This window comes from Ursus arctos, unplaced genomic scaffold, assembly GCF_023065955.2.
Source record: "Ursus arctos isolate Adak ecotype North America unplaced genomic scaffold, UrsArc2.0 scaffold_21, whole genome shotgun sequence".
Lineage (NCBI taxonomy): Eukaryota > Metazoa > Chordata > Mammalia > Carnivora > Ursidae > Ursus > Ursus arctos.
In genome coordinates this window covers 42,057,048-42,069,702 of record NW_026622886.1, presented here as the reverse complement: position 1 = coordinate 42,069,702, position 12,655 = coordinate 42,057,048, and the positions used below count along the sequence as shown (strand labels likewise).

At 43.0% G+C, this 12,655-nt stretch overlaps 1 protein-coding gene across 6 annotated transcripts in view; it reads left to right on the top strand.

Annotated features, from left to right (window-relative positions):
• Positions 1-10,634, top strand: part of HELB (DNA helicase B) — a 30,699-nt gene extending 20,065 nt beyond the window's left edge. For 4 of the 6 annotated variants that reach the window (XM_044384632.3, XM_044384633.3, XM_044384634.3 and 1 more), the window contains exon 12: positions 5,704-10,634. In XM_044384632.3, the coding sequence (XP_044240567.1) occupies positions 5,704-6,306 (603 nt within the window). In that variant the 3' untranslated portion in view covers positions 6,307-10,634. The remainder of the gene's footprint in view (positions 1-5,703) is intronic. The other 2 variants (XM_026500090.4, XM_048217957.2) reach the window with 1 other exon arrangement.
• The last annotated feature ends 2,021 nt before the right edge of the window (positions 10,635-12,655 follow it).

Below are 12,655 nucleotides of genomic sequence, written 5' to 3'. Positions count from 1 at the left end.
TGTTGCCTTTATTTAATGTAAACCTTTATCAAGGTTTATATAAATGGTATTGTGATGTTTATTTATTTTTGCAGCTTATTTTTTTACTGTTATATAATCAGCATGTTATATATAATTGGGGCACAATTTGCATAGGCATTTGTATTGATAAAGCTGGCAGGTTTGACAAATGATCCCCTTCCTCTGCTCGTGTGAGGCAACTACTTTCTACTTAGGAATAATTTTAGTTTTATACAAGAGTCGGAAAGGTAGCAGAGACTGTTCCCATGTACCCTGCATCCATTTTTCCCTAATGTTAACATCTTTTTTTTTTTTTAAAGATTTTATTTATTTATTTGGCAGAGAGAGAGAGAGAGAGAGGAACACAAGCTGGGGGAGTGGGAGCAGGAGAAGCAGGCTTCCCGCTGAGCAGGGAGCCCGATGTGGGGCTTGATCCCAAGGACCCCGGGATCATGACCTGAGCTGAAGGCAGACGCGTAAGGACTGAGCCACCCAGACACCCCTCCCTAATGTTAACATCTTACACAACTATGGCGTTTTTGTCAAAACTAAGAGATTACCATTGGAAGACACTATTAACTAAGCTACACGCTTTATTTGGATTTCACCTGTTTTCCACTAATACCCTTTTTCTGTCCCAGGATCTAATCCTGGACACCACATTGTATTTAGTGCAATTCATGTTTAAACTCTTTTTTGGGGGGTGGGGGACGAGGGGGCAGAGGGAGACAGAGAATCTTAAGCAGGCTTCCCACTGGGTTGGGAGCCTGATGTGGGGCGTGATCTCACAATCCTGAGATCATGACCTGCGCTGAAATCAAGAGTCGGATGCTTAACTGACTAAGCCACCCAGGTGCCCCTTAGCTCTATTTTAATACTTCCGAATTCTTATCAGTTATTTGTGGTTTTGTTATTTAACTCATTGTTTTGATCGCCCCTCTTTGATGTTGGTATGTTGCTTTAATCATGAAGCTGCATCAGCCTACATTTGCATGTGGAAAAATTTAGGTTAGCCTGTACCCTCTACTGGTAGGCAAAAATCAATTAGCATAGGGATTTTTCTTTTTTTTAAGTAGATGGTGTTTTATTTATTAACCTACTCCATCTCAGTTCCAAAAAGAGTTAGAAATGACTTACAAAAAATGCTCACAATTCAGCCTGATTTTTTTTTTAAAGATAAAGAAATGATGCCAAGTGAAAAATAAAGGTAAGGGTGGTAAAAGGATTCTCGCTAAGAGTGGGATGGAATGCCGATATGCGCACTGACCTATTTGCTTGCTGGTGTAGACCGCAGATGTGGCTTTAAATTTTCAAAACAAGAGAGTGCGGTTGGTGGACGGTGTCTGTTGGATAAAAAAAGCAAAAAGAAACAGCCAGTTGTTAAGAAGTACCAATATTCCTGGCTGCAAGGTCCTGGCAGAATTTCTCCCATGGATCTTTATGATGGGCTCTCTGTAATTGTGGAAACTCGTATCATTCAATTTAGGGGGATTTTCGTAAATAATTTCATTAAGAATTCTTGTCCTCAGTTTTCTCTGTTTTGTCTTTCTAAGATTTCTATTATGTTCGACCTCCAGAACTGATTATCCAAATTTACTCTCTCTCTCTCGTTTTCCATCTCATTATCATTTTGCTGTATTTTCTGAGACATTTCCTCAAATTTATAATCCAGTCTTTGTTTTTACATTTCTGAAGGATGAAGGGATCTTTTTATTACTCGGTTAAGGTTATAGTAACTATCTCTAAATGTTCCTTTTATTGAATCTGGCTCTTATTTTGTGGTTGAAATAGCATCTCTTACGTCTAAGAATATTCGTGATCGTTATGTTGTATGAGTGTAGTTAGTTTACTTCTTCTAAGTTCAGTTCAGTTCAACAAATATTTATTGAGTCAGACTGATCATGATGCTTGGTTTAGATCAGTCCATGAAACAAAGATACCTGCCACTGTGAAGGTTACATTTAGTGGGGAGGAGGAAGGAGACAGACACAGTCGTAAAACAATAAGTAAACTACAGTGGACCCTTGAACACTGGGAGGGTTCAGGGCACAGACCCCTCCTTGTAGTCAGAAATCCATGTACCATTTTCGATTTCCCAAAGACGTAACTACTAATAGCCTACGGTTGACCAGAAGCCTTACCGATAATGTAAACAGTTGATTAACACATATCTTGTATGTCCTATGTATTTTATACTGTATTCTTAACAATAAAGTAAGGTAGGGGCGCTTGGCTGGCTCAGTCAGTAGAGTGTGTGACGCTTGGTCTTGGGGTTGTAAGTTCGAGCCCCCCATTGGGTGTAGATGTTACTAAAAATATAATCTTAAAAACAAAGTAAGGTATAAAAAGAAAATGTTATTAAGACAGCCATAAAGAGGGGTGCCTGGGTGGCGCAGTCGTTAAGCATCTGCCTTCGGCTCACGGCGTGATCCCGGCGTTATGGGATCGAGCCCCGCATCAGGCTCCTCCGCTGGGAGCCTGCTTCTTCCTCTCCCACTCCCCCTGCTGTGTTCCCTCTCTCGCTGGCTGTCTCTCTCTGTCAAATAAATAAATAAATAAATAAATAAAATCTTTAAAGAAAAAAAAGACAACCATAAAGAAGAGAAAATACATTTGTGTACTATACTGTATTCAGAAAAAAAAAATATGTGTAAACGGACCCATGCAGTTTAAGCCCATGTTGTTCCAAGGGCAGCTGACGCGTCATGGTAGAAGGTGGCAAATGCTATGGACACGGGGTGGGGACAGACGTGAGATGCCGCTGTCATTCTAAATAGCAGTCGATATAGGCCTTATTGAGAAGGTGGCATTTGAGCAAAGACTTGAAGGAGGTAAAGAAGTTAACCATGTGGGTGTCTGGGAGAAGAGCATTCTAGGTTGAGGGAACAGCCAAGGCCAAGGTTCTTAGGTGGGAGCCTGCCTAGCATATTTGAAGAACAGGAACAGCAAGGAGGCCACCGTGGGAGAGTGACAAGAGATGAGGTCAGAGAAGTAACATGGGGGAAGGGAGGGTAGAAGGATTGGGGGCCGGGTCACCTCCTAGGACCATCTAGGACGAAGTATCCAATATAATATCCACATCTGGCCCACTAACAGTTTTTGTAAATAGTTTTATGGGAACACAGCAGCGCTGGTTCATTTACCTATTGGCTATGACTGCTTTTGCATTGCAAAGGAAAACCTGAGTAGTTGTGATAGAGAACGTCTGGCCTGCAGAACCTAAAATACTTATTTTTTGACCCTTTGCAGAGAAAGTCGTTTGACCCCCACTCTAAGGTCCATGTAGACTTTCACATTCTAAGTCTGTAAAATCACGAAAGGAATGAATGGTTTGTGTTTATTATTACAACTGTTGAGTTTCAGGACACACTTAGAGAAGAGACCTATACATAATTAAAAGTAAACGTACAAAAACTTGCCTCCTTTGAGAAGTCTGATAGTTCGAATGACTCAAGGAAGGTATGAAAGGGGGACAAATAGGGGCGCCTGGGTGGCACAGCGGTTAAACGTCTGCCTTCAGCTCAGGGCGTGATCCCGGCGTTATGGGATCGAGCCCCACATCAGGCTCTTCTGCTACGAGCCTGCTTCTTCCTCTCCCACTCCCCCTGCTTGTGTTCCCTCTCTCTCTCTGGCTATCTCTGTCGAATAAATAAATAAAATCTTAAAAAAAAAAAAAAAGAAAGAAAGGGGGACAAATAATTTCTAGCAGGTGACTGAGATGAAGCTCGGTGTCCTGTCCTGCTTTCTGAGCACACCTTTGGTGTGAGCATTTGATTTTTAGCATCCTGCATTCAGTGAGACACCGGATAAAGAAGAGTGAACAAGAAGCTTACAGTCCAGCGAGGAGGACAGCTAAGGTGGACAGTTCCATTCCAGCTCAGTGAACATTCTGTGACAGAGGAAGTACAGCGGGCTGGAGAGGGCATGGAGGGGGATGCTAGTCTGGAAGTGGGCCCGCCCTGGCAGGACCACAGAGAGGCTCCTCGTGTCCGATGGAGCGTGGCTTGGGGGAAGGGAAGAGGAAAGGAGGAGGGAAGGGAGCAGGGTCACGGTTGGCTTTCGAAGGACCAGATAAGCCGTGTGAAGGAGTCAGGACTTTGTTTTGAGAGCTTGGGAGCTGTTTATCAGCTCTAAGCAGAGTCTGATGTGACTGGAGTTGCTTTTCACGAGTGTCACTGTAGATGCTGTGAGGACAGTGGGTCGCAGCAGCGTGACTATGAGGGAGACTGTGAAGCTGTTAAGTTTTTCCGTGTTTGTTGAGGATTAGGAACTCCGTTAACTAAGTTTAGGTTAGGCATTTACCTGCTTAGGAATAGCCAATATGAAGTCCAAGGGGAGAAGTGGAGCTGTGTGTCTGTAAAATGTACTTATTATTTGTATGATCAGCGGTCATTTAAGTACATTTCTGAGACTCAGCAGCACCTGCAGGAAGTGTTTGTCACACTTTTATAATCCGAAGAGTTGGTTCCAGTTCTCTGTGTCCAGAGAGATAGAAGTGCTTAGTGTGGAAGAGGGATTTATTTATTTATTTATTTATTTATTTATTTATTTATTTGACAGAGAGAGAGACAGCCAGCGAGAGAGGGAACACAAGCAGGGGGAGTGGGAGAGGAAGAAGCAGACTCCCAGCGGAGGAGCCTGATGTGGGGCTCGATCCCAGGACCCTGGGATCACGCCCTGAGCCGAAGGCAGACGCTTAACGACTGCGCCACCCAGGCGCCCCGTGGAAGAGGGTTTTAACTGTGGATCTGTATTTTCTACATGCCTGGTCTTGTCATTCGTCTTCCCACAATTCTTCTCCCACAAAAGAAGAGATCATGGTTCAAACCACTTCTTAGTTTATGTTCGCATTGAAAATGTAGGGACTGAGAATAGCCCCGAAATTTGAGGTTGTTTTCTCAGTTAATGGTGACATTGGGCATTTTTCTTGCCTGTATAATTGTTAGCTTGCTAAACTGCAAAAGCAAAGGTTCGTTGTCTTTTGCTTTGTTTATCGTGATGAAAGTAACAAAATGGTTCGACAAGGGGAGGCTACAGAAAAGTCGAAGAAAAAAAATCATCCAGGGCCCTCCAATTTGGAGACAGACTTAGTTAAATTTTTGATAGAATTTTTCCTCCTTTTTTGTGACTTGTTTTGTTAGAGATTTATGTTCAGTTTGTATTTACTTTTTTGGATCCGAGTGATCTTATTTTGTGTTACGTAGTCGTGATCATTCTTTACCTGAGAGTATCCGGTTTGATTTCAAGCATCTTTGATGTTTGCAGAATAGCACATCAATTGTCTCTATCCAGATACTTGATATTAATGTAAACAAAGAAGCAAATTCATCTACTCTCTTCGTCTTGAATATTTAAGGTGTCTATTTTTTGCTGTGTAAGTACCAGTGGGATCACACATTTATGCATAGAGCCCATTCGATCATTGAAAATTCTTTGACTAGGGAGACCTGGCACTGCGTGCCGTCTTTCAAGCGTGTTGTTGGGTTTCTACACAGTTGTGCCTCTGTAAGACCTTAACTTCACCGCATAATTAGGAAACGTGAGTTCTTGGGTAATGAATAAACTGGAACTGTAAGGTGGCCTTAGAGGAACTCCTGGCCAGGTCGCACTTCGAGGACCCCACTTTCCGGGCTCGGTAGACTGTGTGAAGACGTGCACCTGTGATGCGGTATTAACTCTTCTTGCTGCGTTGTTCCCTCCCAGGGCTCCGAGGAGAAGACGGTCGTGTACGTGGTCGGGAGGGCGGGCCGCCAGCACTGGCAGCACGTGTACACCGCCGTGACCAGGGGCCGCTGCAGGGTGTATGTCATCGCGGAGGAGTCACACCTCCGGAGCGCGATTATGAGAAACGGGGTTCTCAGAAAAACTCGCTTGAAACATTTTTTGCAAAACGAGCTCTCCATGAGCTGTGAGTCTCCGGCAGATTTCGCCTCCCCGTCGAGGAGCTCTGGAGAGAGCAGAGGCCCGAGCACACAGCCCTCAGCATCCCCGCTCCCTCCAGTCACAACCACCCGGGTGACAGACCGTGTCCCCGGAAGCGGGGCTTCTGCGGCTGATGACTGGACGTTCGCCTTCCCCGGAGAATGGAAATTATCTTCATCCGATGAAGTGGATCCGGAGGAAGATCCATCAGAGCTTCGTGGGTCCAAAAGAGCCTGTGGCCTGAGTGATGCCGAAAGTCCAAGCAAAATCCGGATGGTAGGAGTGATGTTCTCGTGCGCGCCACTGCTAAGTGTCGCTCACTTCAGTGTGCTTACGCGTGGCTGTGTGTTTTTCAGTAGTGTTACATTGTGCCGTAGCACTTAAAACCAAGTGTTTTCCCACCTCTGTCGGCTGTCCTCTCCTGTGCCTGGTCGATCTGTCTGTCACTTGGCTTGAGGCCTGCACTCTAGGCAACGCCAGTCTGTTGATGCGAGGGGGTTTGCGGGGAGAAACTGGCCGTCCCGCACCTTCTTTCTACAAATCTTCCTTATCCCCCTCCCCTCCCTTTGGTGGGCCACAGCCTCAGTTTAATTCCCACTCTCCACTGGAGCGGCTGGTGAATTATCCATGATCTCCAAATGAAGTTCCAGTAGAAGCTTTAGGATTGCTTTATGTGCTGGCGTGTAGACTTGTTCCAGTGTCCTCGGGCTTTCAAGGCTGTGACAGAGAGAAGGGGCCATGGTGGGAGCCCAGAGGAGAACATGCTAATGGAACCTGCCAATGCCAAGCGGAGTTCTAAAGGGAGAAGACGTATGGCCTGTGACCCCACATGGCATGGAGACAGTGAAACAGATTCTAAGAGGGGCCGGGCAAGCGCAGCGTGTGACATCTAGGCGTATTAGGCCGTCATAGAAATAGGGTATTGTGGCTGGAGCACAGCATGCAAATAGAGGTTGAGCTGAGGACCCTGGAAGAGTCGGGAAGACACAAAGGCTCTTCCAAAGAGATTAGATATTTCCCTGAATGCGATGGAGAACGCTAGGTGCCTTTTAAGGGCTCTGTGAATTGGAATTTATGAAGGTCGCTTTGGAGTTTAGTAGATTATGTTTTGGGAGGCCATAGCAGATGAGCTCCTTACAAAAAGATGATTTCAGTAGTTTGAGCAGAATGATTAGGTATCTGAAGTCAGGTGGCGACGGGGTTGGAGAAGAGTTGCTTAGAGGTAGGGGTGCGTGGGATTTAATGGTCAGTTATGTGTAGGGGGGTCGGGCCTGAGCTGAGTCTCAGGCTTCCAGCTTGGGCATCCACGGGGATCCAGGTACCATGAATCAGGATTGGGAAAAGAGGCTGAGGGACAGGTTTTGTAAGGAAAGTGATAAAAATAGGCATAGTGTAAGAAAAGTTTTTTTTTTTTTCCTTCTTGGAAGTAATAGGATCCCTGCTGATTTGGGGCGTCGTTCTGTGCTCCACATCAGCTCTTCGATGTGCAATTTCCATCTCAGCAAAACATCTTTTTCTGAAGTTGAATGTGTTCCTCTTACAAAGACCCAGGGATAATAAGGCGTTTGGCCTGGAACAGGAAATTCCAAAGAAAGTCATTTCCTAAAAGTTTCTTGCCTTTTATTTCTTCGCATCAGCATGGAATGGGCGAATTCTGGTTTCTGTGGTGGCACAAAGAGACAGTGACAACATTAAATCACTCTGAGCTTGCCAAGGCTCTGAAGCTCTGCAGAAGGTCTGTGAGCACGAAGATCCAGCACTGGCTGATGTCACTGTCCAACGGCTCCAGTGCGGGCAAAGTTCTCTAACTGAAGAGGATCAGTTTTCTCATAAGGCTTGCCAGAAGCATGTGACAGCTACAGAAATCCCTAGAAATGAGGAAACTAAGAATTCAAAGCCTCAGGCCTGATAAATTAGGGACTTCTGTATCTAGACTTTCTAGTGCATTGAGATGTGTGATTTCTGAAAGCTCAGTTTCAATGACCAGGGCTGTCCCCCTACCTTTCCTTCATACCCACATGGCTACCTCAGAGCCAAATCAGCATTTAAGTTCTGCAGGTACTAACGACAGAGCCCCTCCTTGATGAAAGCTTTTGCTTTTCTGCGGGTTAATAGCTTTGGGTTTTGAAAAAAAAGCTTTGAAAGAGAATATTGTCCTGATTTTGTTTTTTGGGTTATTTTTGGCCTCATGTCCCACAACCAAAAAGGGAAAAACAAAAATGTCCCTTTAAATAAAAGCATATGTATAAATATTCTAAAATTTATCATATAAAGCAGTGATTTCCAGAATATTTTAAAATGACAATGACATTTTGTCATTAAAAAAATCTAGGAAGGATGTAATCATAAAATCCCCCCCCAAATAGTTCTTGTATCAGGGTTCTCCAGTGAAACAGAACCAATGGGCTGTGTCTGTATCCCTCTCTATTTACCTACCTACCTACCTACCTATCATCTGTCATCTATCTGTTTAGATTTATTTAAGGAATTGGCTCATAATTGTGGAGGCTGCCAAGTCCAAAATCCTGGAGGCTAGGCCAGCAGACTGGAGACCCAAAGAGTTGATATTACAGTTTGGGTCCAAAGGCAGGCAGAATTCTCTTTCTGGGAGGCGGTCACAGTCTCTTTTCTGTTAAGGCCTTCAGTTGATCAAACGAGGCCCACCTGCATTACGGAGGGTAATCTGCTTCCTAAATCTACTGATATAAATGTTTCTCTCTTCTAAAAATATGTTCAGAGAAACATCTGGAATAATATTTGACCAAATACCTGGGTACCATGGCTTAGCTAAGTTCACACATGAAGTGAACCATTACAGTGCTCTAAATTGAACAGATTTACATCGTGAAAGATTGACTTGTGCTAATTTTTCTCATTTCCCTATGGTGGCGAAACTTCCTTGTGACCGTACTGGTCCCTTGCCTTGTGCTTGGGGATCGCTAATAGTACCAAGGACGCTGGTATTGTGGTGTCGTGTCTGAGGCTGGCATCACGGATGTGCACACTCTGCAGTCAGTCATACGGGGCTTTGTGCTGAGAACCACTCCGTACTTGTTTTAATGTTTTGCATTTGGCATCTTGAAGTTCCTACCTTTGAACAAAGGGCCCACATTTTTACCTTGAACTGGGCTGCCACAATTATGTAGTGGCCACACCGTTAGAAATTATATATATGTACTCATTCAGCAAGAAGTCACTTCTTCCTGCCCGTCCCAGAGCTGGGTGCTGGAGCTACCACAGAGGGCAAAAGTAGACAGGATCCCACAAGGAGCTGGTGCCTGATTGCCTGCGTCTGCTCAAATCTTCCAAGGCGGGGGTTGGGGAATGTATTATGTCTTCCATAGAAGCAGTCAGAGGGAAGGGAGGTACATAGGGTAAACTGTATTTTCACAAAACTAACTTTATTTTTATTGCTGTCCTTACAGGTGGAGGAATCCTCTCCACAAGTGTCTTCCAGATTTCAGAATTTGAGACTAAGTCGCTTAACCCCCAGGCAACTTTTCATATCCACAAAAAATCAAGAAACTTAATTTTATTTCAGATTGCTCAAAAGTAATTATCTCTCTTTTTTTTTTTTCCTACTCAACACAAAATGAACCTCATAGCTTCAAAATATCAAGATATAAAACAGGATGTAACTGGAGTTTTAATTTAAACTGTCCGTGTTAGCAGATACTTTAAATTCATTTGATCAGAGAAAACCATAATGATTTCAACATCTGTTGTCATGAGAACTGGTAGCACTGGACAGAAATGCAGGCAAAATTTGTTGTGTAGTGTTTGGGTTTTTTAAACTCTGTACTTTAGAAAGTGTCCTATTTTTACAATAATGCCTTTATTGACTTCCGTGATCGTTGTGGGTGCTCTCCGCCGATGACTTGAAGCCACGGTCAAGAGAAACTGGAATTATGCCTCCGGTATTACTGACACACATTTCAGGATGTGGGGTCTTCTGCCCATTGAACAACGTTGCTGCTCGCTCCGTCACTGCTGGCCAGACCCACTTCCCCCGGGCCTGTTTTCCTGGACGTGACCTTCTGAGTTGGGAGTACTTTTTTTTTTTCTTAATTGGAGATGTAATTGACATATAGCACGGTGTACACCGTGTTGACCTGATACATTTACATAGTCCTAGGATTCCTGCTGTTGCGTTAGCTCACGCCTCCATCATGTCCCATAATCATCACTTCTTTTAGGAATACGTTGTTTTGAAGATACTCCACTTGGGAAAATTATTTTCTCTCAGAGTGATTTTTACTTTTTTTAGGGTTTTATTTATTGTTAAACAGTAAAAGAAAAAGTTAAGAAAAAAATTTACCTGTTATTCCAATATTTGAAAAAATAGCCTCAGTGAGATATATACAATTCACCCATTTAAAGTGTACAACTCAGTGGCTTTTAGTAGATTCACAGAGTTGTGTGTTCAAAAACCCACCGCAATGGGTTTTCGAACATTGTTATCACTACCACCCCCCCAGGAAACCCTGTATCTCTTGGTTCTGATCCCCTCGTCCCCTCCAGCCCGAGGCAACTACTAATTTATTTTGTTCCTTCTGATTTGCCTGTTCCAGACATTTCCGAAAAATGGAATCATACGTGGTCCTTCGAGACCGACTTCTTTAATCTAGCAGAATGATTTCAGACTTTCCGTTGTGGCGCGTAGAGGTGCTTCACCTCTCTCTTTTTAAAGATTAAAAAATGTTATGTACAAAGAGCTAGCATTGTTCCTTTTATTGGGTGGATGTCTTGGAGAATCCATGCAAGGAAGCTCACTCAGTCTAACCCGATGAAGCCTATATCCTTGGTGGACGGATGGAAGAACTGGCAGCATCTATGGAGACCGCCTCTCTGATCAGACCATGTCGGTTTGAGCTGATGGGGCAGAAATCAGGAAGCCTGGCCAAGTCCTTGCGGGTACCTCCCGCGGAGCTGCTGCCGACCTATCTTGCTTTCATTAGTGCGTGAGGCAAAAGACCTTCATCTCCTTTTATTCCCAGACAGCACTCCATTGTGTGGATATAGCACATTGAATTTCTCTGTTCATCAGGTGAAGGACATGTGGGTTGTTTCCACTTTTTGGCTATTATAAAATGCTACTATGAACATCCGTGTACAAGTTTTTCTGTGGACATATATTTTAATTTAATTATATACCTAGGAGTGGAATTGTTTGGTCATATGGTAACACTCTCTAGTTAACCTTTTGAGGAACTGCCAGATTGTTTTCCATAGCAGCTGCACCATTTTCTATTCAGACTTGGGATGTGAGGGTTCCAGTTTCTCCACATTCTTCTCTAACACTTGTGATTATCTGACTTTTGGATTATAGCCATTCATTAGGTGTGAAGTGATATTTCAGTATGGTTTTTTTTTAAAGATTTTATTTTATTTTTTAAAGTAATCTCTGCACCCAGTGTGGGTCTTGAACTCACAACCCCAAGATCAAGAGTCACATTCTATTGACTGAGCCAGCCAGGTACCCCTCCCTGAGTCTTTTTTTGACTTGCATTTTCCTTATGGCTAATGATGTTAATTATCTTTTCATGTGCTTATTGGTCATTTGCATGACCTCTTTGGAGAAATGTCTATTCCGATCTTTTACCCATTTTTAAATTGGGTTATTTTTCTTTTTATTGTCGAGATGTAAGCATTCTTTATATATTCTACATACGGGTCCCTTATTAGAAATGTTATTTGCAAAAAAAAAAATTTTTTTTTTCCTGATCTGTGGATTTTATTTTCATTTTTTTTTTGATGGTGTCCTTTGACGCACAGGTTTTCAATTCTGATGATGTCCTGTGTATCTCATTTTTGTTGTTGCTTATGCTTTGGTTTTAGATCTAAGGAACTACTGCCTATCCAAAGTCATGAAGGTTTACTCCTGTTTTTCTCCTAAGAATTTAAATAGTTTTAGGTCTTACATTTAGCACTTTGATTCCTTTTGAGTTGATCTTTGTGTATGGTGAAGTAAGGGTCCAACTTCATTCTTTTGCATGTGGATATCCAGTTGTTCCAGCTCCATTTCTTGAAGAAACTATTCTTTCCTCGTTCACTTGTCTTGACACCCTTATCAAAAATCAATTGATCATAAATGTGAAGGATTTATGGATCCTGGATTTTGAGTTTCTGATTCTGTCCCATTAATGTATACATCAATTGTTATGCCAGCACCATGCCCTTTGTTAGCTTTATTTTGAAATCAAGAAAAGTGAGCCCTCCAATTTGTTCTTCTCTTTCAAGATTTTTGGACTATTCTGAGTCCCTTGCACTTCCATGTGAATTTTAGGATCAGCTTGTCAGTTTCTGCAAAACAGCCAGTTGGGATTTTGAGGTGTGATTGAATCTATAGATCTGGGAAGTACTGCCTTCTTAGTAAGTCTTCTGATCCATGAACATGGGATGTCTTTCTGTTTATGTCTTCTCTCATTTCTTTCAACAATGCTTTGTTTTGCATTTTTTTATTTATATTTTTTAAATTTTTTAAAGATTTTATTTATTTATTTGAGACAGAGAGAGAGAGCACAGGCAGGGAGGAGGATCAGAGGGAGCGGGAGAGCAGACTCCCCACTGAGCAGAGAGCCCGACATGGGGCTCGATCCTAGGACCTTGAGATCATGACCTGAGCTGAAGGCAGACACTTAACTGACTGAGCCACCCAGGTGCCCCTGTTTCGCATTTTTAAAATTTATTCCTGGGTATTTTATTTTTGATCCTAATGTCAATGGAATTTTTT